The following is a 23,453-nucleotide window of genomic DNA, read 5'->3' as shown; positions in this document are numbered from 1 at the left end:
GGAGGAGGAAAGCCGGGTGCACACCCCATCACTGGGATTTAGATGGGACATAGCCCCCAGACCCAAAAAGAGGATGCTAAGAGCACAGAGGTGCCTTTCCAGCCTGTCTGAACCAGCAAGCCTGAATTGCCCAGCCAGCTCAGGCACCCATGTGCATGCAATTTGGTGGGAGCCATCACGACAGGACACGAAGAGGGGCGGCCACAGTCCCCCGGGGCAGGACCTGCAGCCGGGAGCCAGGGCACACCGGAGGGGCCCCATGCGAGAGCAGGCTCACTGGGAAGAGAGATTTCTTCTCCACACTGCTCCCCAAGCTCCTTCCTGCTATGGCACAGCCACAGCAATACAAACAACAGGGAAAAAGGCTCTGAGAGCAAAGCTAAAAAAAAAACCTCTAGGTTCAACATGCAGAGCCCAGGCAGCTCAGTCATACAACAGAAGCTAAATGTCATTTCCTCCCGTGGCACTGCCACTCTGCTCACAAAACAAAACCCGTTACGTCTGATGCCTTGCCCCCTTCCCAAGACCTAAGGGGTGCAGTGTTCGCATTGCCCGGGGAAGAGGAGAGGCAGAGTAGTGGGGAGGGAGCCTCAAACCACCACCACCATACAGCACGGTAGAAGGGGCAGCAGCTGCAAAACCCAGGGGCTAGAAGGGGCTAGAAGGCTCCGCTCACCCCAACAGCGCTGTGGGGCCAGGGGATGTGTGAGAAAGGCCCAAGCACAACAGGCGGCTGGGAGGGAGCAGCAGCTGTCCTGCTTTCAGACCCCTCGAGCGCTGCAAGCAGTGCTTGAGGACGGCCATGGGCTGCACAGCCCCACATGCACCCCACAAACTGCCACCAAGGTCCCCAGCAGTACCCCGCTGCCTGGGCGAGGCACCGGGGCCAACACCTTCAGCCTGGACTCCTACAGCGCTGCTGCCTGCTCTTACACGGACACACGGCGACAGGAGCTAAGTCGTAAAGATGCTGAGTGTCTGCTGCTGGTAACTTTAACAGGATTAACTTCTGCCAAGCAGGCTGTGGCTCTGAGTCACCGACACGGGATTTAGGACTATTTCCAGCTTGGCCTGGTTCAGCACCAGCATAAAGCAGTTCCATGCATCAGCAGTGGACACGTGCATTAATTTTTTTTTTTTTTAATTCTTTTATGTAGGTTACAATGATCTGTTGCAGCAAAAATGCAAATACATGCACCCACACACATTTTTCTGCTGGCCTCTCAGCAGGCGAGGTGGGTGTCAGAGCTGGCAGAGCAATGAGGTCTCACACACAACTGCCACAAACACTTTTTTTGAATAATGTCAGGTGGAAACTTCTTGCTCAGCCTAAAACACAGCTTAGAAACTTCCAAGTTCCTGACTTGCTTTCTCTTTTAAAATGTAGCTCTCTTTCCATATAGAGTGATTATTTGGAAGCAGAAACATTTTTTCAAAATGTGTCAACATCCATCAAACTACCAGCTGTCGTACAAGACCTTCCGTGCCCCACAGCCGTGCCCTTTGGGGAAGTTTTACCCAAAGTTCAAAGCCTCCAGCCCCCAGAGCCATACCCCACGCGTTGTGGCTCTGCAACACCCCCCAGGGCAGTACCCCGTCGTGCTCCAGCGATGGGGACTCTTCCAGCAGGGCACTGCCGCAAGCCAGAGGTAGAAGACCTGCGTCCATTTTTATCCATCCACCTTTCGCCCTGAGCAGCTGACACGGGATTTTGTTCCTTCTGTGCAGTTTTCCAGCCCAAAACTTGCCAGTTCCTCCTCTTCCCCATCACGACCACATGCCTGAACACAGACACGCTGCCAGAGCTGAAGAGATATTTTTAAATACCCGAAAACAACCAAGCACAATCCTGCCAGGAAAACATTGCCCACCCCACCCCCCCGCCTGGTAGCGCTGCATTCAGGTCCAGACCAACTTCAGAGGTGTCCTCGAGAAACCACCCAAACCCCACCAGCTCCACCAAACGGCGCTGGATCCTCTCCCTGCCAGGAGGGCCGCAGGCACCCAGGACCTCGGGCCAGGAGTCTGCCAGGCGGCCCCGCTGCTAAACAGCCTTGGCTGCAAGCAGCAGCCTGGAGAGGTGCCCGCCTGCTTCCAAAGCCTCCATCTCGTCCTGGAGCCCACGCCATGCACACGCAGCGAGGCCATCCTCTCAGCTCGGTTACAAGACGACAACCTTCCTCCATTTCCTGGTCCACTTTCAAAAGCCGCAGGGACTTGAAATCGGTTGTCCATCCCTTTCAGTTTAAAGATAACTACATGAAGATGAGCTATTCCATATAGCCTGTCTTCTCCTTTCATTACTCCACCGCGCCAGACACGCAGAGCAGCAGGCACGAGCACACAATGGCGGTGCTGGGAGACGAAGCAAAGAGCGAAACCCCGCAGCCCAGCGAGCAGCCCCAGCCCCGTCCCCTCCTGTCTCTCTGCCCAAGCCCATGGGCACCTGCAGCCTCGGGGGGCAGGGAAATCCACCCTGAGGCAATCCAGGCCCTCATCCTGCAGAAACCAGCACAGCTCCAAAGCTGGTCAAGTCGAGCATTTGGCTCATTTATCAAAAACTCCTACTAGATTGCAAAAAGTGATTGTGAATAAATCACAATAAATCGGATCTGGCTCGTGTTTATGCTCATCACAAGCACCAGGAGAAGTTGCCTGCTGAGGACACTGATCCCCAGCTGGTCACACCGCCTGATTCTCCACTCCTACAGATTTTATCATCCATTAGGTTCGGCAAAGAGGCCATCGGTGTCACAGCACCACAGCAGAGCATCCATCCTCCTGCCGAGCACCGCTGGCAAGTCTGGGGCTGCAAAAGCTTCCCACTGACTGGTATAACAGAATGTGCAAATTGTGACACAGTTCTGTGCCACGGGTCACGGCACAGCAGGAGGGCACGAGGAGGCTGAAGAGCACCTGCAAGCATTTTGGCCACACGTTTGGCCAGTATCACCTGAACATGGGGAAAGACAACACTGCTGCTGTGTTAGTGTTCTGTTCTGCACACAAGTTCAAGCCCTGCTGACTTAAAACACAGATTCCCAAATCCAGCAGACTTATTCAACCCACCGCGTACGCACTGCTTTATCTGTAGGCGTTGTTTAAAAATGCAGGCATATCACTTAATACCACAACTACACACCTGCTAATATTTTTTAGGTCCTATGAGAATGAGTGGGACCACTATATTTAGAATTTAATAACTCCAGTTAGGGCATCCTCTGTGCCGAGGACCTGTCAGAGGTTGTTTGCTGCGGTCCCAGTGGGCACCACAGCTTTGGCAAGAGTGGCTGGAGCCTGGTGGCCCTGAATCACACAGAGCCAGGGCAGAGCTCTGGTGGAGTCTGGTAGACCTCGAGCTTCAGAGTCTGGAATGCAGGGTCTTCTTGTTTAGGATCTCCTTTGCACGAAGAAAAGCAGCAGCTTTGGTGAAAAGCGACACTGATTTCAAGAGCATTCCATGCTTCAATCAACGCTTATTTTTACTTCCATCACCAACCACATGCAATCAAGGAACAGACGCAGAATCGGCGGGAGCACGCAAACACTGCGTCGCCGGAGGAGCTGGGAGCATCGGGAACGTCACCGTGCCACCCAGGGGTGCTGCCACACACACTGCATGAACGAGCAGGGAGAGCACAGCTCCCTGCAGCTGGAGCTCAGCCGTGCTGGGGCCACTGGGGCACGCGGGGAAACTTCTGCTGGTGGGAACGCCGTCCTCCACCCTACGGAGCAGAGCTCTGCCACGCAGCACCCCGACGGCCGCGAGCACCGTGGGTGCAGCCACACCTGTGCGATGGGGAAGCGCTAGCGCTAGCACATCCACACCCAGCAACACCCCAGAAAATCTGGTATGCAAGCGATGCGCCAGCAGTGCCACTTTGTGGTTAATGGCCTAGAGCTGGCAGCGCACCGCGACATCTCCCTTTACACGGGAAGCCACCCAGCCCCCCACAAACACCAGGTCCAGGACGATAGCACCCTGTGCACAGCTGATGACAGGATACAGGGCCCCAGGAGTGTCACCTCATGTCCCTGCGGCCGGGAGAGGCAGGGACGTGGCACACGCTCACTCTCCACAAGGCACTCAGCCACACGCCAGCAATTCCTGGGGACGCACGCACTTGGCAGCACCTGCAGACCCGACCTTCCCCACACGTGCTCTGCACTGGCGGAGGTAAACCTGGGGTTTGCACCTTCCAGCTCCGGCATCGTGCTGCCCTCCCCCAGCACAGTGCCGAGGAAGAGGAGGACAAAGCGCCCAGCTCAGCCACGAACATCTCTGTGCTTCAGGAGAAAATGTGCCATGCTCCAAGCGAGCCAAGAGGCGACTGTCCCTGTAAGCGTGAAGCGGGGAGAAAGCACCGGCACGGCACGCCTCGCCGTCTCTGCGGCACCTTAGGAGAGCAGCAGGAGGGGCCCAAGCACCAGATCACCAACTCCTTAATATCCTTTACAGAGCACAAGGTTCTCAGAAACCAGGGAAGAAGGTGAGTGGATACCTCGGAGCTGTTTTTCCCCATGTCAGCCCCACCTGGTGCAGGTTCGGTTCTGCCTGAGCTGGCACGCGGGGACAGCAGATGCAGCGGCCATCGGCACCACCGATGCAGCCGGAGGAGCCCCCCACATCACCCCCATCCCCGAGCAAACCTGGAGGGGCACGGGCAGGGCAGCCAGCGCACACGCTTCCAACTCCAGCTGCGAGGCAACTTGTTGCTGTCTGTGCAGCCGCGGGTTCTGCATGCGACAGAGCGAGAGGCTGAGGAAGGAAAGGGCGATCACGGCGCGTAACCTTGCCACCGTAACGAGGGAACGGGCACAGTGGCACAACGCAAAGCCAGAGACAGAAGCAAGCAGGGATACGTGCAGGCAGTCACACAGCAGACACCCGAGACACACCGCCGACACCTCAGACGTGCCCTGGGCAGGGACACGGACACCAGGGCGCAGCGCCTGCCACTGCCATCCCCAGGCAATGAGCCCTGCAGGGTCTGGCACCACAGGCAGGACCGAGACACCGCTTGCAAAGCTCCTGGCTCGTCCCCAGCCCCTGGCGACGGGAGATGGCAAGAGAACGCGAAGTACCAAGGACTGTACCTCCCACACCCCCAGCCCCGGGTGCACGCAGCCGCACCAGGACAGATGGGCCACTGCCACCCCGTACCTGCACTCGGTGACACTACAGCAGCAGCTCCCGCTGCGCCGGCCCCGCCGCTCGGAGCGCAGCTCCGTCCTCGACTTCCTCAGGCTGAAGTACTCCGTCAGCTTCCCGAACGAAGCCATGGCCCCCGCCACCTCCGAGCGTGCGCCCGCCTGCAGCCGTGGGCACCGGTCCCACCACGCGCTCACGCATGCTACGCTCTCGCTACCCCGCGCGCTCCATCAGTCGCAGGAGCAGGAAAGGAGAGCCGCGGGTCCGGGAGAGAGCACGAGGCAGGAGGAGTCCGGCCAGGAGCCACTTGTTGGACCGTCCACGGTGTGCTTCACGGCGAGCCCTTGAGTTTCGAGGCGAGGACGCCCTGCCTGCCGGAGCCGTTCACGGGCACCAGGCTGCACAACGGCAGCTCGGGTCGGCACGCTTATTTATTGTAATGTTGCAGCTGCTGCAGAGCTGAGTTAAGAAGGAGGGGAAAAAGAAAAAATAATAATGCCCTCTGGAAAGGATCCCTTGGTAGTGGTGGCACACGTCTGCGAGCCCCCGTGGCAAGCAGATGCTCAGCATGCGCACACAAGATGAGGGAGCCAGTCCCCAGCTGGGTGAGGGGATGGATGCTGTCCGGATCAGCAGCAGGCGATGAGAGAACCTGAGAAATCAGCTGTTGAGATGAATTTCCAGGGAGTCTGTTCTTATGGCACACAGAGACCAGCACAGGAGGCGGAGAGCATCCCTGCTTGCTCTTCCTGCTGCTATTCAGAGTTTACCAGCTCTCCTCCCTCCCTGTTTTCCAATGCAAAAGGCATCCCTCTGCCTCCTGTAGCACCTACCTAACATGATTTTCCAGCTTGTCACCGAACACCTAAGCACGAGGAGAGGGACAGACATTTAAAACGAGCAGGTCTGATCCATCTAGAGGTCACCTATGGGCTCTGCTCCAGCACAAAGCATTTCTACAGCAGGCAGCAGATAGAGGGTTGCTGCGGACCTGGAGGGAAATCCTGCTCCCAAACCTCCCCTCATCAGGAGTGCTCATCTCTGCATCCTCAGTGCCTGTTGCCGCCTGGGTGGAGGAAAAGGAAAAAGGGCTTCAAAAGCTCGCTCCAGCCTCACCAACCAAACCAGATCAGGTCAGCGAAGCGTGTCCAGAGGAAGGGGTATCTGCTGGTAACCCCCAGCCATGCCAGAGACCCTCGAGGAAACAGCAAAGAAAGCCAGTACTAACTCAGCGGTAGATCAGCGAGCTACCTTCGCATCCTCCTGATCCCAGCCTTGCGGAGGCCATGTTCAAAAAAAATAAACAAAAAATCATTCATTGCTATTTCCCCGCTCAGAGCCATCCGCTGCGACCAGCCTGCTCGCAACGAGGGACGACCAGCCGCTGCCGACAGCCTGCTGCGCGGCTTTCCGAACCCCGCGTCCTTCCTCCCTTCTCGTCTTCCTCTCCCTCCCGGCTCCTTCGCTTCCCGCTCTGAATTAAAAGCGGGAGCGGCGGGGTACGCCCCGCCGAGCCCCACCGCCCGCCGTCCCCTGCGGCCGCCCCCGCTCGCGGGTCTCCCCACGCCTGTCAGCAGCAGCCCGCAGTTCTTTGGGGGGGAGGGGGGGGGATTTAATTTGTTTGAACCGTCCCCGCGCCTGCCTCCCCGCTCCGGGAGCTGACATTTAGCCCGGCCAAGCAGAGCGAGCCGCCGGCAGCCCCGCAAAGCTGGGCGCGAAGTGGTGGGCACAGCAGCGCCCGTGGCTGTGCCCGGTCCCCTCCCTCCCTCCCTCCATGCCCCCCCCCGAGCACCCCTCGCCGCCCACCTTCTCAGCGCGAGGGACTCCACCGCTGCCAGGGGAGGTCGGGGGGGGGGGGTCGGAGGGGGCGCAGGGTGCTCCCCAAAAATCAATTCGTCGGCGGAGAGCGGGGCGAGGCAGAGCATCGGCTCGCTCAGCGCACGGCTCGCCCGTAACGCTGTCGCCCCTGCTCTCTTACCGGCTCCCCGTTACCATCCGCAGCAAAACGGGAGACGTCAAAGGAGGTCAGCGGGGCGGGGGGGCCGGTGGGAGGCAGCGGAAAAGCAGCTGGGGGGGGACCGGGAAAATGCAGGGCAGGAGGGGACAACTCCACTCCCGCGCTCAAGGCACACGGTACCGGCGGCAGCTGGGTTTTGGGGCGCACGAGTGCCCTTGGAAGAGGGCGGCGGGTACCTGGCAGGGACGGTCACATCGGTAACATCGGTCACATCGTCTGAGCCGTGCCGAGGCCACCGGAGAGGGCGGTGGGACCGGGAGAAGCAGAGAGGAGGGGGGGGAACAAAGCTGAGCAAGGTTCATTTAAATGCCTCTTCCCTTCCTCCACAGCACCCGATGGGAGGGCAGAGGAGCAGCGAGACCCTCCTCCAAGGGCTGCTTCAGGCACTGCTTTGCAAATGGCACCGCGTTTGCTTTGCATTTGCTTTGCAAAGGGCAGAAACAGTATTGTTTTGGGGACAGAAGGGCAATTTGGAGGACTGTAGAAGAAGCCCAGACTCCAAGGAGCAAGGCAGCCACCCCCGGCACCCGGCTGGGCAGGGGACACCCTGGTGCCTGCGCACAGCCCCCAGCCCTGTGGGCCCCCTCCCAGGCTTCACCTCAGGAGCCTGGCAGCGCTGGCACTAGGGAAGCAAACAAGAGGAACCCGTGTCTTTATAAAACCCCGTGTTCAGGGCAAGGTGCCAAGGTCTGAAAGTTTAGAGCAGGGCAACTCCACAGACACCTCCGAAACTGATACCGGGGTGACCGCACCACAGGCCCTGCGGGCACATCCCACACCCAGCACGGGGGCAGCAGCTGCCCCCATCTCTCCTCCGTCCTTTGAGTCTCAGAGATCCCTCGGGCCGAGGCAAGGCGGTTTCCTAGCCTCCAAGGCAGAGAAACAGCCCTCAGAGCCTGCTCAGGGAACAACGTGGTCAGCCCTTTGGGACAGGGCTGTTGCACCCGCCTGTCTCCCAGAGGAGTTGTGCTCCTTTTATTAAGCAGGGACAACCTGCTGAGCTACTGCTGAAATCTCTCTCATTTCACATTAGCAATCCGCTGTGCTGGGGTTTGCTGCCTTGTACTCAGTGATGCGAAAGTCAGCTTCCCACTTCCATTTAACAGGGGAATGAAAAACTTTAAATGAAATCGTAGTTAAGTTTGCAGGGGACATAAGTTGATGGGTTTGTTTTTGTTTTGTTTTTAAAGAGCTGCAGAGGAGACGCTGGGTAAAGCAGAAATCAAAACCCATACAGCACTGGGACCTTGGGCTGTGGTTATGCCAACCTCTGCCACGTGCACCCTAACACCTGTGCACGGCGATCCCCGAAACACTTTTACAAGCATCTCACACCTTTGTCTGCAGGCATTCTGGAGGGGAAAAAAAAAAACAAGCCACGTGTCCAGGTCCATCTCACACACTCCTGGGCACGTGCTCATTAGGGCAACAGAGACCAGGATTTCCCAGTTCAAAGCCCTCAGTTCAAACAAGGCGAAGACATGGGAACCGGCACAAGTCCCAGCTTGCAAACAACCGCAACAGAGCGTTTTTCAGGCAGAAATCCTAACAGCTACCTCACAGGAGCCTGAAACACCACCACACTTGGCGTGCCCAGCTGTAGGGGTGTGGAAAGCATCTCTGCTGGGCCCCCTTTCCACCAGCCGGCAGGGAGGTGGCTTCTGTGCCATCCCGGCGAGCATCCTCGCAGCCCCATCGCTGCGCTCCCGAGCCCCAGGCGAACAAACCATCCCTGGCTGCTTCGCTGTTTCCCTGGGCAACTTTTACTCCGAGAGCTCTTCTCAGCAGTGGCTAGGCACAAGCAGGGAAGGAGGGAAAGGGCGTTATTCAAACAGAGCTGACGGCTTCATCTGCGCCTGCAGCGCCGGAGGACTCCAGCCCCATCTCTCCAGGGCTTTGCTTTCACTCTGCCACGCCGAGACCACTCGGCACAAGGTCCAGACAGCCGCTCTCCGAGCCCCTCCGCCGAGCTGCATCCTGAAGAGCCACGCAGCAGCCAGAAGACAGCTGATGCAGACCCCATCGCTCCTTCTCCGTCTGCACCCCTTTTAGCAGCTCGTCCCTCCCCTGAGGACGGCGTTAACATGGACCAGGCGATGCTCACAAGTGCACCAGGCTGGATCGGAGGATTTCTCAAGAAGCCTTCTGCCAGTGCCGGCTGGGGAAGGACCAGGACACTTGGCCTGGCTTCTCTGAGTTACCTGGGAAATCCGCTGAAAGCATCACGGGGGCTTCAAGGAGTTTTGCACAAGAGTTTTCTGACGTGCTGAACACTGGCCACTGAGGTCAGGCTTCCCATCAAACCTCACAGGAATGAATTGAGCTGTTAATGGAGAATTTTGATAATCACATTTTATTTTTTTTAGAGGGTAAGGTAATTTCTGAATCTTGTAAGTAAACACTTGGGGTTTAGGAAATAAAACTGTTCCGCCTTCCTCTTGAGAGCACCCAGTGACTGAGCCACCGTTTTTCACATCCAATTAATCCTGTGTACCAGAGTGCCATCAAATGCTGCAGAACAGTTGAAAATATGCGTGGAACACATTAATTCACGAGATGAAGGAAGCCAGATATCACCATGTGCACAGAGAAGCATGTTAAATGCAAACATGAAGCAATCTAAGAAGTAAACGCTCAAAAGACTGCTAGCAAGTACTAAATGTCCCCCTATTAAATGCACACACACACGCTCATCCCTACTAAAACACTACATTGCAAAGTTCTGCAAGAGCTTACCAAGGTCCCAAGTCATTTAGGCCTTTAGGAGTTCAGAATATTTCTGCAAGCACCCTACGTGTAGCTGGACCAGCAGACAGATTCAGCACGACGCAGGGCATCGTGCAGAAACCACGCAAAGTTAAACCACACAACACGGCAGCCCTGGGACTGCCACGCGCTTCCTGGCAGGGCCGTAAAGCCCTGTGGAAGTTCTACACTGCGATACAGTCGTAATAAAAAGCTAAGTATGTGAGAGGCGCTATAATTTCAGGCTAACTAGGCACTTTTCTTTAATTGTCAGTTATATTGCATTACATACAAATTTCAGTGCTGATACCTAGCATAAACCAGCCACGTCAATTTACTAATTTGCCTGGCGTATTGCTGCGTTAGAACTCATTTAGTACAATTACTCCGACTCCAGCAGCAAATCCAGATGTGCTGCCCGAGTTACAGCTAAAATACCCTCCTTCTCGTTCAACAGCATTGAATTCCATAGGGAGAGACTTCAAAGACCTTTTCTGGTAAATCTGGGGCACTTTCGTGTGCACAAAGCACGGTGGAGAGGACGTGAGCCCCATTAAGGAGTTCAGGTGCACTGCAGCACCCTATAGCTAAAAGCCCCCCTGGGGGTTGGCAGCACCCTGCCTGCCTCGGTACCCAGCTCCTCGCCCTGCAGGGCGATGCACGCGGTGGTGCAAGTGAGTATTTGATAGAGAACTTGGCTCAAAATTCAGCTTTACAGAGATGCACCTGGGAGGCAGAGGCACAGCCACCAGCAAAGGGCAGTCGGGTTTGGCCCCACACCTCGGTAGGAATTACTGAGTTATTTCATCCCGCTTCGAAAGCTTCTCCCCGGGCGCAGCGCTGTGCAGTTAAATTGAAGCACATGCAGGGACGATTACCTCCTGAAGCACGGACATCCCTTGTGCCTGCTCCTTGAAGATGGCACAAAAACCTGGCTCAGGCTTGCAGGGGAAAGATAAGGACAGGAAAAAGCAAACTGTGGCACAGCCAGCTGAAGGAGCAGCAGGGGTTTTTGCATGCTTGCTAAGGGAAAAAGAGAGAAAATTTGTCAGTCTCTCCCAAACAAGATGGTTTGCTGAGTTCAGAAGGACTACAGAAAGCATAAAACATCAGCAGTGATGTGATGGGAGGAGACACAGCAAAAGGAGAGGCAAAGGCAGAATAATCTGAGGGTGCTGGAGCTGGCAGAGGTATCTCACAGTCACTCCGTGCCCAGCACACATGGGAACCACAGCTCTGCCCCCACCACCAGCAGGGACCCACCCAAAACTGGCTCTGTTCCTTCACACAAAACCCCCAGGCTCTCTCTGACTGGGGCATAAAGGGGATGTCCCATCCCCATGTCCTCAGCCAGCTTGGGAACAGACACAGCTCAGCACATCCCAAAACTGCTGTTCCTTTTCCCTGAAAAAAAGCCCTAGCAAAACCCTAAGCAAAAATTGGAAAACCTGTTAACGTGATCAAGGATTTCAGAAAATAACAAGGAGAATATTTTTTGTAATTATGGCACGGCAAACATCATCTATCTTTAGACTAACAATCGATATCAGGAGAGAAGTCTCCAGGCTCGGAGAGTCACAGGGCTGCGATCAATGGGGCAGGCCGCGCGCACGGACGGCCGCCTGTGCCCACCTGCGTGCCGGTGAGGATCGGCCCCACGCACGGCCTCCCCTCCCAGCCCCTCCAGAGGCACCTCGGCCGCCTCCCTGGGGCATGGCCAAGCTCCTTCAGACGAGGTTGAGCCTGAGGTCCAAAGCCCGGGGCTGGGCAGAGGGAATTGCCCGGCCAGGGAGGGCACCGCCACGTGGAGCAGAGCCAGCGGGATGAGCTCCCCCTGCCCCGCTCCCTGCGGGCACCTTCGACTGCTTCTGTCCCGCCCGACTTGAAGGGAATCAGCTAAATGCAGCAACCCCTCTGGGAAACCACTCGTCAGGGAGCTCGTGCTTCCCTCCGCCAGCACCTGTACGAAGCCCTTCCAGCAGTGCTGGAGCCACGGCAGCACGGCACCGAGCATCTCTCCCTCCCAGCGCTTCCCGACCCTAAGCACACCTCCGTGAGCCAGCAGCGGGGCCCGCCAGCGCTCACCGTCCCACCGGAGCTCACACCCACCCCTGCCCACGCAAGCACCGCAGCCCCGGGGCCATCCAGGGCCAGGCAGGCAGCGGGGGAACAGGCACCCCCACCCCGGGGAAGGATGTTTTTATTTTCAGCCTTTTTCTTCTCTCCTTTCACCCAGTAATTGTCCCATTTCTGCGTCAAAACAGTCTACTAAAATCTCAGCTTCTTTCCCAAACAATGGATTATCGTAATCCTCTTACTACACAGAGCCGGCCATGCCTGTTGCAGTCGACGAGTGCAAACTTTCAAGCCCGGAGTCAAATTTTAACTTTTCATGTCAAAACTTGGAGCAGCGCAATCATCAGATAGATGTTGGATTTACTCAGCATACAGCTTTTCGTTTAAATTAAGCTGAACGATTTCCCCGCAGGTCATAGCAATTTAATTAAAATAAAGTAAAAACAAACCTCTAAAACTTCCAAAACGCTAGTTGTAAAATTAAAACCTCCAGGACTGCCAAGCAGAGCACAGAACCTAAATAACATCCAAGGGAAAAGAAACGCTCCAGCCTACATCAATAAAAAAGCTGACAAGCTGGATCACACCCCGCGCTTCCCAGCGGAAGAAATATTTAAAGCCACCACCAGGCAGACCGACAACAAGGACGCAGATGCTCAACACTGCCAAGATAACTTACGGGCAGGGCTTTGCTTTCATGTCGAGGACTTCGCACCTCGGGCAGGAGTTGTTCCCATAAGCTGCAGCTCACGTAAGGTAACAGCTCTTAGGAACACCCCGGCGAGGCCGCGCATCACCGCGGGGGTAGCACCAACGGGGAGGGCGGCAGAGGCTCCAGAACCACAGCCCCCGAACACCCAACCCCTTCGCATCAATGTGACAGGCAAAAAAAAAAAACAAAAACCACGGCGAGTGCTGTGCGCAGCGGCTGGGCAATTCTGCTCACCAGGTTGACGTGGAGGGCTTGGGCTGCGCGGAGCTGGGGCTGGGAAACAGCCAACAGGCGGAAGACAAGACGCACCTCTCGCTCAAAAGCTCAAACAACTTCAAAACTGGGCCTTCCTCACCAGCCGCCGCTGGAGAGAGGAGCTGGTGGAGCACGAGGCGCACCTCCTCGTGCCAAAAACCCAAATACCAGCACTGTTTCCCCCGCAGCGGGCTCCTCACCACACCTCCCACGTGTGCTCCCGCGTACAGGAGCGTCCGCGCGCACGCAGGCCGTCGTAAGCACACCCACAACGCAGCCCACCCCTCCCACAGCCCAGCGAGTGGGGACAGCGGCGTTACCTGCGGGGCAGGAGCGCTGCACCGCCCCGGTCAGCGTCCGGCGGGTCCCCGCGCTGCGGCACGGCCTCCCCAGCACCCACAGCCCCCAGCCGGCGCGCCTGGGGCAGGGCCCCGCGCTCTCTCGCCACCCGATGCTTGCGAAGGCGGTACGTGGGAGCTGTGGGGAGCATCACGGCCGAGCACGATGGCAGAAGCTGAGCTCCCCGCTTCCTTCTCAGCTGCAAGCTCCCTGACCTCGCCGAGTGAAGGAACTGGGGCAGGGACCAGGCCCCGGCCTCAGGGGATCGCCCTGGACGTCACTGCCCCGGGGCGGGCGGAGCTCGCGGTGCAGCTCGGTTGTGCAACGCCCAGTGACGATCGGATACACGCGATCCTGCGGGCCTCGGGCACAGCCAAGGTGCTGCTCTCCCTCCCCTGAGGGACCCGGGTCTCTGCGGGCTCCTTATCCGCTGCGTGACCTCCCCAGAACCCAGCAGCTCCTCCTACCAAGGGCTGCCCTTGCTTTGGGTGTTTGGGAGAGGTTCCCCAGCTGGGACACCTCATTGCTCCACTGTCACCTCCACTGCCAGGCCCTCACCAAGCCCACTGCAACCTCCACAGACAATGCAAGAAGCAACTGGCTCCGCATGCCCCAGACCCACTCCCACACAGGCCAGCAGGCACGCAGGGAAAAACCCATCACACCCAAAAACCCTGGGAGAAGTTCTGCGAAGTCAGGAGCGTCAAAAACACGAGCACTCATTCTCTTTGGAGTCTTCCAAAAGCACACGGAGTCTGACCTGCTCAACACGTGAAATACAAGGACTGGACCCGCGCAGACAGACCCAAACCAAGCACTGCTGGGTTCCCCCATCAGCAGGGCATCTCAGGCTCATCTCCACGCTCCCAGGCAGTTCCGCCACAGGCAGCAGCCCCCGGACACCCAGCGCTGGGGGTCCCAGCCCTGGAGTCCCTTGCATCAGCTGCTGGGGAGCAAAGGCACCCTGTGCACAGCTCAGTTCTCCTGCATGATGCTCCAACACCCCAGGTGCTGCCCAACCTGCGCAATGTTTCCACCCCAGCCATGTCCTTCCAACCTGGCAGGCCAATATTGGCCAAGACACACAGAGAAGTGAGCTGCGATCCGAGCAGCCAGACCTGTGAAAGCCTCATGGACGAATGCGTTTGTAACAGCACAAGAAACCCCATGGGGCTCAGGAGTAAGATTAACCGATAATAGGGCAGCTCCAGCAATTTAAGCAGCTTTCACGTTACAGTCACTTCGTCAGCCCAGAGCACTGGAGCATCGGTGTCAGCACCGAGCACCAGCAGCAGGTCTGATCTGCCGCACTGGGTGCTGCTGCCTGCCGGTTGTGGTCACGGCCCAGACCTCTGGGAATGCCCCCAGGAGCGGCCAGTCCCAAGTACAGCCCCGGAGCAGGGCAAGGGGTGGGCTCTGCTGGCCTCACACATCCCAGGAGCCTGGCCACGCGAGCACAGAGGTGTGGTGAACTAAGGCATTTAAAAGGGGGTAGATAACATGAAAATAAGGACCGGTAAATAAAGAATCAAAGCATCATCTTCATCAGACAGGCCTCACGCAGAACTACTGCTGCAGGAGTTAAGCTCTGCAAGCCTGGTGAGCAGACCTTCTTCCAGCCTCCCAAGGCTGAAGGCGTCCCAGCCACCCTCAAGCCCCTCTCAGGTCAGCTGCATCCCATGGCAGAACTCTGCCCGATTTGCAGATGTCACAGGTAACCAACCGCCTGATATGTGCGGATGAACAGAAGGTGAGACCATGTTGTATTAAGGTACACCCCAGGCACTAGCTTCGAGCCTTTGATTCACTCTTTTACAGGTCACCGTCTCCATAAAAGTATATCAAAGGCAACTGTCAATACAGCAAACAGCTGCACTGGTGGCTCAGCGTGAAAAATGAACACGGTTTCCTCCCAAATTACTCCCTGCCTCACAGAGGGCTGCACAGATGGAAAGCCGGGAGAGGAAGGAAGAAAAAGTCCAGCCAAGCGAGGGCACGCAGAAAGCAACGCGAACGTCAGGGTTGCAGCAGCAGGACGGGGCGGTGGGAGCTGAACCAGCGCCGTCCTCTCCCTCCCGTCCCCAGCACGGCCGTAACATGCCCAGCAGCACCCGACCCGCCTGGAGAACCCCCCGCAGGAGCAGTGCGGGCAGCATCAGGCTCAGCAGCACACCAGCAGATTTTTAAGAGGCCTTTTATAGAAAAATCCATCCAAAATGACAGCTGGCAACCCCGAAGCTCCTCAGGAGATGTGGCAAGCGGGGATTTTTGAGGAAGGGAAGAAAAGAAATCGAAGGCAGCGGTGACCTCCCTGAGCAGGGCTGTTCGCAGCGGTCCTGCGCCACCGCATCTCAATCCCTGCGCAGTTTATTTCACGCTGCATAGACCCCGGCTGATGTGACCCAGGGTGACCTACCTACCTTCCCCGGAGCACAGAGGATGGGACTTTACGGAGAAGGCGGAGAAGAAAGCACGGGAGCAATGCCACCTTTGCCACCTTGGCTCTCCACCGAGGACTCGCTGCACCAGCACCAGCCACGCCATAGGGTAAAGCCCCTGGGGCAGCATTAGGGCCATACAGGAGATCAGCAGCAAATGCAGGGCATCTGAGTGGGGTCCCTTAGCAGCTTGCTGGATTAAAGATTTAATGCAATGCGTCCCTCTGGAAGAAATTACACAGGCTATTAAGAAAGATGCGCCTCTCGTCTGATGAAATCTAGCCATCATTGCAGCAATACGTGCAAACTAAATAGGCACTGTAGAGCAAAGGGAAAGCTGCAGTTGCTCTCGTGAGCCTTTTCCCGAGACGGGAACCAATGGGTACAGCAGCAGCTCCATTAGCAGTAAAGTGAATGTGCAGACAGCCGTGCCTGTGGAGAGCGAGAGGGCCCCTGCTTCCAAGGGAAGGAGGGAAACAACGCTCGCCAGAAGCCACGCGCTGGTCCCCACCAGCATCCGGGGGCTCGCAGGGCCACCAGCGGCCAGACCTCTGACACCTCCCAGGGCCTTGGTTTCCAAAAAGGAGCAAGGAGGACGCCAGGTCCCCAGGGTGGCAGTGCCTTGGCACCTTGGGAAGCCAAAGCGTGAGCTGGCATTGCTGGCACAAGTGGGAATTAATCGCAACTCGCTCACCCAGGGCCAGCGGGACCGAAGGAGCACAGGCTGAGACCCCAACAGGAGCACCATATGCTAAAGCATCTTCTTATCTTTTGCAGATAGCCGCAGTTTAATAGCCTTCTTCAGGGTGCCTCTTTTTGATGAGCTCTGTGTTGCACTGCAGACTGCAGCAGCACGCTGGCTACATTAAATTCAGCTCCGACATCTCCTGAGAGCATTCACCGCAACTGATCCTAGCCAGTAAAACATCAGACTTGACCGAAAGAAACCGATGCAGGGAAAGAGCTCACATGGCAGAGCTCGCGTTTGCATCTGCAGAGCCCTTCTGTGTAGCAAAACCATCCGTGCAAGATGCACCTAGAGCTATTTTCTCAGAGAACTCAAGCTGAGATCCCCACACCCCAGGTGCTTTGCAACCTGGAAAGGCACCGAAGAGCTTTGGTGCGGCCCTAGGATCATCCCTGGTGCCCAGGCAGGCAATAGTCCATGGTCTGCCTCGGGGCTGGGCTCAGCTCACGCACAGCCCATCAGCATGGCACATGCATTTGAAAATATATAAATTTGTGTATTATACCAGCCAAGAAGCATCCAGGACAGTCCTGTGTGCTCTCCTACAGCAGGTGGTGCGCCAGCAGGGCCCTGCTCCACGGACAGTCCTTTACTCGTCTCCCTGGACCCCCATCACAGGGTGAGACCAAATCCATCACGCTCTCAACGCTTCCTTGCCCCTACGTCTCGTGCACTTGTAGAAGGCTCCGTAGGACCCAGCCAACAGGGGCTGACAGAAGGGAATAAAAGCTAACATTCACAGTCGCTTTGACCAAAGCATGGGTGCTCCCAAATCTCTGACCTCCAACAGCAAGAAAAGCGGAGAGCTGGAAAATAGAGAAGCCAGAAGCCACGTCAGTTTGTGGTCCGGGCAGGAGACGCGGCAGCCCCTGGGCAGGCACTTGAGCTGGACCTTGGGGAGGGGGTGACAGCAGTTGCTCACCCACAACCCCGATCCGTGGGGGCAGAGCCCCCCTCAGTGCTGGTTTTGGGGCTGAGCTGCAGCAGCCAGGTCACCGCAGCCCTGGGAGCCAGCGCCAGCAGCCGCGTGCTGCTGCTCTGCCCACGGCATTTATTAGCTCAACATGTCAGCTAGAGCACTGGCACTTTTTTGGCAGCTCCCTTCCGTCTAGGAGCAAGCCTACAGACAGATCCCGCGGCTCAGCTGGTGAGCAGCTATTTGCAGGTTATTAATGAAATCATTTACTGCTTATTGCTATGATTCTGCCAAAACACAAGGAAAGAAAAAAAAAAAAAAAAAAGAAAACCAACTGTTACTTCCAGCAGAACTGCCAGTTCACTGCAGGTCAGGTATTTGCGATGCCTTCTAAAAATGGGGCGTGCAGGACCCCGTCCCTGGCACGGCTGTGCCACGGGCACGGAGGTGCCGGTGCCAACAAACCCCTCGTGCAGACGGACGCACAGCAGCAGAACGGCCCCGCACGGCGCAGGCGATCACCCCAGGAGCTCTGCCCGCAGAGCCACGAGTCACACAGCCCCGGGCCCGCGGCACCGGCAATGGGCCCCAGCGTCCCAGTAAGCAAACGGGGATGCAGCTCGAGTCCCAGAGCACGAAGATCGCTGTCTTACACAGCAGCGAGGCTGCTGCTGACAGCCTCTTTGTGGGCTTTCCTCCCAAAACAGCACAGGGAAGCAGAGGAGCAGATAAAGCAAAGAAAACCTGCCCTTGCCTTGCTGTTAAACAGGGGATCTGCTTTCAGCAGCACATCAAGGGCCTGTGGAGATCAAGGAAATACATTCCTTTATGTGCTCCCTAGGGCACGCAGCTATTTGCAACCTGAAAAACACTTGCTGCTGCCATACGTATGAGGAATCATCACCGAGCCGAGCACAGCAGCACGGCTTTAAGTGAACAAGGGCTCCCGAAAGAGCAGCTTGCTGTGCGCTCCCTCCGACGGGTCCCCGTGCCCCAGGCGGGGCTGCAGGAGGGACACAGGCACAGGCGCAGGTCCAGCAGCACCTCACCCGGGGGTGGCCTCCGGCCAGGCACCCCCTGCCAGCGGGATCGGCAGCTTTGTATGCACCCAGAAGCAGCCATCACCCTCCCCTCCCCATATTCACGGACTAATTAATCCTCCAGAAATTAGTGGAGTCCTTAACTAAGCCAACTCAGCAAACACAGTGAGGAATATGTGGGTCAGAATAACAGGGAGGGGTGAGGAAAAAAATTAAAAAAAAAAAAAATACAACCGTCTTCTGCAGGACTTTTTCCTCGTATTCCCAAAGCTGTAACCCACGGACAGAGAATGCAGAAAAAGCCCCAGGAGCATCACACTTCACAGCACCAGCAAGCAAGACCAGCAGCCCTGCAGGAAACCCATCGGTTATTTGCTGAAGATGTGTCCTCCGTGAGATGGGGAGCTTGATTTGGGGTACCCCAAAAGACCCGGGGCTGTGAAAGCCATTGCTAGCCAGGGAAGGAGGAGGGTGCTGGGGCAGGAGGAGAGTGCCGGGGCAGCGCGGGCGAGGGGAACCAGTGCACCCCGCTGCCACCGAGCCTGTGGTGTGAGCAGCGGCACCACGGTGCGGCACTGCCATCTCGTGTCCCTCACCTGGGCAGGCGCCCACCCCGCACCGTGGGGACCCTGGGAGTCCTGGGGTGGAGGGACGCTGTGGAAACCTGCTCTCCCCCTCTTCACGCGTGCTAAACCAGCCCTGATCCCCAGCGCCACAGGTCCAGCCCTGCTCACAGTCCATCTTCTAACTTCTTCCACGTGTCAAGACAAACGCGGGCGAACTGCCCAGAAAGGGGCAGGGGGTTGGAGAGGAGCAGGGCAGAAGGCCAGGCCCTCCACCTAGCAGGCAGCGCCCCCCGAGGGGCTCCATCCCTGCTCTGCCCCGCGGCAGGAGCAGCGCAGCCCTCGCAGGGGGGTGCCCAGCACCCCTCGGGCACCCACCGGGCTGGGGAGGCGCACGCTGCCCGATCCCCCCGCGCGAGGCGGGGGTGGCCGCGAACAATCCCGGCATTGAGGAGCCGCCTGTCCGGGCCCATCTGCAGCTCCGTGGGCCAGCAGAGGACAAAGCCAACGTTAGCCGCTGGTGAGCCTTGCCAAGGCGGGGGAGACAAACCGGCCTTTGTGCGCGCAAAGGCAAAGTTAGCTTTGGGGAACAGAGCAGATAGCTCAGCCACTGGGGCCTGGGCTTGGGCTGCTTCCCACGCGGAGGTTACTTACCCGACCGCAGCAGTCGCCAGCGCTCCTTCCTCCCATCTGCCCACACGTGGGACGAGCTGGGGGTCCCACCACGGCTCTCACCTCGGTTGAGCACGCAAGGCCCTTCAGCACAAAGTGCAACCCCCCTAGCGCAGCCTTGCGCCACTGGGCAGATCAGGGTAAGGCGTGGTGGGGCACATCCCTCCCGAGATCCATTTACCACCCCTGTTCTCCTTCCAGCCCGGGCTGGCACGCCTCGGGGGTAAGCCGAGCAGTGCTCTCAGACCCATCCCATCCCTTCCCTTCCCAGCACTTGAACTTAAGTCGGTGCCAGGAATGATTTCCATATGAAAAGAACAAAAACACAAACACAGCCCCCCAAGGACAACAGGCTTTCTCCCATTTCCTCCCTTCCTATTTTTGCTTATTGCTGGAGCCTCCAGGATGAGGAGAGCCCACTTGCCCGCAGGGAGCCAGCAGCCACGTGTCCTCACTGCATGACGCTGGGTTTGCCTCCAACCTACACGCTGCTCTCGGGTGATCCCAGCACGGATCTGAACCATGGGAAACCTTTAACGGCACCCACCAAGGGCACCGAGGACAGCCCAGCACTGTGCACGCTTCCCCTGAGCAGGGGAATCCTGCCCTCAACTCCATGCGAAAAACCTGACCAGAAATAATGGGAATCAGAACATTTTTTCATCATCAATCAGCACTCCCAACGGAAAGCTGAAATAATCGACTGAAATGCTGCAGTGAAATCATCAGGTTTGGCTGCGTATATGCTGCTCTCATCAGTGGTGCAAACCCTGTCGTTCCCACCTCAGTCCCAGCCAGGTCTCGTTGCGTTACTCCAACAAAACACAGGCCGCCTGCCCAGCACCCTGCCCAAGCACTGCTCCCGACTGCAGCACCAGCATTTATCCCTGGAAGCGGTGAGACGTGGGGAAGGAAGGCTGCGAGCCCGCAGTCGGGGCCCCTCGCTGCCCACCCAAGCGGTGGGGCCCCCTGCCTGTGATCCCCCCGGGCCTAACCTAGACCCTGCCTCTGTCCCGGAGAGGCCACGATGCAGACGGGCGCGGTGCCCTGCCTCTGCGGACGGGCAGAGCTTTGCTGCAACAACAGCACCCGCGCTCCCGGTGAGGGCACAAACCTCCCTTAGTCCACCTGGTACCTCCGACACTAAGCCGATACAAAACCGGGGTGTGCTGTCCTCTTCCTGGACGACCACCAGTCACCGGATTGATAATGGATTACATTAGCTAATTGATTACATTCATTTCTTATTCAACAGAAAGAGTAGATGCGTGAGCAACAAGTACGTGCTTTTACTTCCATATGGCCTCCTCCCCTCCATTTGGCGCTAGCAGCCAAAATATATTAGGGCTTCCTACTGACCTCAATAAATATGCATGGCTTGGCAAGAACACCCAACGCATTTACTTACTGCCAGGCTGACACTCATTTATTATTACAGGGACATATCCTCATTAGCCTGAAACCTGGTATGGTAAGGGAGATGAGATGCCCCATTAAAAAGCCGAGGCAGAAGCAGCAACCACCTCCCACAGGAGGAAAAAAAAAAAAAACCAACAGGACAGGGAAATGCAGAAAGCTAGAACAAGAGGAAGCTTTAGCATAAAGTCTTCCTCCATTAGGGATAATAGAGGAAAAAACTCCTAAAAATAGACTTTTCACTGCTTTTTCTGACACATCACAACACCGCTCCATTTTCATATCTTTCTGCTCAAAGTGCCTTTGCTTTTAGCCTCCCAGCCTTAATGCACATATCACTAAGCTGCCTGTTGCAGATTTGCCCTATGATAGACTGATAAAGGCAGCTGCCAGTCTTCAGCATCACTGAAATTCAGACAAATATCTGTCTAGCTTCGGTCTTCACTGCGGAACTGCTCTCTGCTTCAGCATTTATAGTACTGGGGAAATTTGTTCAGGAAAAGAAATGAACACAATGAAGAACGCTATTTACAAGTCCTTATTTTGCTTCACTAAAGCTGGACGCTGACGGAAAAGAAATATTTGAGCTGCATCCTCCGTCACCCCTGCTAATCAAGGAATCTGCCCTCACCAAGCCAGGACCACGCCGCTGGATTTGCGTTAACGCACCCGGCCAGGGGAACCACTTTCCTTTGCTCCTGTTCTGGCTGTGGGTGCTAAAACAATGGAAAGCATCTGGCCAAAAATTCTTCAAAAAAAGTCTTGCAAAATCTAGACCATTTGTCGGGTGGAAGCCTGGAAACCCCGGTTTCAGATAGAAACATTTTCCTGCTTGTGAACTGGGGACTGCAACCTCAGCCAAGCAGTTAGTGCTCTGATCACTGCATCGGACATGGAGAAAGATGCCAGGGAAACATAATTTATGAGGCAGCTAAGGGGCTTGCCCTTCAGCACTGGGAAAATCTTCCAGCTCATTACCCAACGTAAGAATCACTTGGACAAATTAGGTACTGGAAAGGCAAGCCCGCAGAGCAGCTCTCTGATTTACCTTAAAATGACCTACAAAAGGAAGAAAACATCATGCACACCCTTCCCGGCCATCCTGACAAGACAGCAGCACTACTGTTCACATCCAGATTGCACGACAGAGTCAGGCGTTTACTTATGAAGCTGTTCTCTGCCCCTCTACGTCTTAACTGACATCTCTCAGCCAAGAGAGGATGCTCTTGGGGCAGGTTTGGTCCTGCAGTATCACAGCAGCTGCTCCTGGAGCGGGATTCATTTCATACCCTAGGACATTGGGACCAATGGCCGGAGACTGTAACCCACCCGGCAGCCTGTGCAGGACCCCCTACAGAAACAGGCCCACCTGCCTTTTATCAACGGGGTTTGACTCATACACCTTTCGATAATTCGTCAGCTTGTTACGTTTATAGCTAAATCTTGTGCCTTACTCGCAAAATGAGGGTCACTGGCCCAGCAAATGCTGATTTTTACCTTAATGACTTTGACTTCTCTGCATGAAATGGTCACAGCCAAAAACAGCATAGAAATCAACTGCTTCAGGAGCTCCCTTCAGGGAAAAGTAAGGGAAATCACGTTTTGCCAAGAAGAAGTGAAGACTTATCTGAGAACTCCTGGGGGTTTGGGTTGTTTCCTCTTGCTTTTAACTCATAGTCCCTGAAAGAGTTCTGTGCCCATTTGCCACCAAATCAGCACCTTCACGAGAAGGAAGCCGGAGCCGCACGTTCACTGCTCTGGCATTCCCGGCAGCTGTGGAGCAGGAGGAGGAAGGAACGGCCGAGCAGAGCTGGCAGCTCCGGGCTGCTGCCGGCTACGAAGCCTCCCGCTGCTTGGAGAGGGAGCAGCGATGTGTTAGTGCGCAGGGAGGGACACAGGCAGCTACTCACGGACCCTACGACACAGCGTCCCCCTCCGTACCCACGGCAGAAAGGCACGGCGGGGGTCGGATGGCGACACAGCACCACTCCCTCCGCGCTGCTGCCCAGCAGGAACTTGGTTTGCCACAAAGCCCATGCCAAACACTTGCTTTATGAAGGCTGGCAAACGCTCAAGAACAAGCTACTCCCTTCCCTGCCAACTTGAGAGGATGGGAGGGGAGGAAATTCATTACAAGCACGATGCAGTCGCTCCCCGTGCAGGGAACGAAGGAGCGAGCCACCCAGCCGGGATGGGGGCCGTGCCGTGCCGCTGGTGGCGACCCAGACAGCGCCGCTGCCTCCCCGACCCAGCAGCAGCTCTTCCAGATCGTTCCCAGCTCACGGCCGTGCCCACCTCCTCCCTGCATACCCACCTCCTGCCCGCAGAGGCAGGCAGCCAGATGCAGACCCAAGGAGCCCGAGG

At 56.7% G+C, this 23,453-nt stretch overlaps 1 protein-coding gene across 11 annotated transcripts in view; it reads right to left on the bottom strand.

The window, feature by feature from the left end:
- LOC121078304 (ankyrin repeat and fibronectin type-III domain-containing protein 1-like) overlaps window positions 1–23,453 on the bottom strand; it is a 216,402-nt gene that overhangs the window by 153,186 nt on the left and 39,763 nt on the right. For 2 of the 11 annotated variants that reach the window (XM_040574314.1, XM_040574317.1), the window contains exon 1: window positions 13,278–13,462. The exons of 6 other annotated variants lie outside the window; for them this stretch is intronic. In XM_040574314.1, coding sequence (XP_040430248.1) covers window positions 13,278–13,447 — 170 coding nt within the window. In that variant the 5' untranslated portion in view covers window positions 13,448–13,462. Of the gene's footprint in view, window positions 1–5,164; window positions 5,472–6,958; window positions 7,122–7,345; window positions 7,457–13,277; window positions 13,463–23,453 lie in introns of those variants that run through there. 3 more of the 11 variants (XM_040574325.1, XM_040574315.1, XM_040574316.1) reach the window with 3 other exon arrangements.

Source organism: Cygnus olor, chromosome 15, assembly GCF_009769625.2.
Source record: "Cygnus olor isolate bCygOlo1 chromosome 15, bCygOlo1.pri.v2, whole genome shotgun sequence".
Classification (NCBI taxonomy): domain Eukaryota; kingdom Metazoa; phylum Chordata; class Aves; order Anseriformes; family Anatidae; genus Cygnus; species Cygnus olor.
The sequence above is the reverse complement of the archived record's forward strand: the minus strand, read 5'-3'. Positions and strand labels throughout refer to the sequence as shown.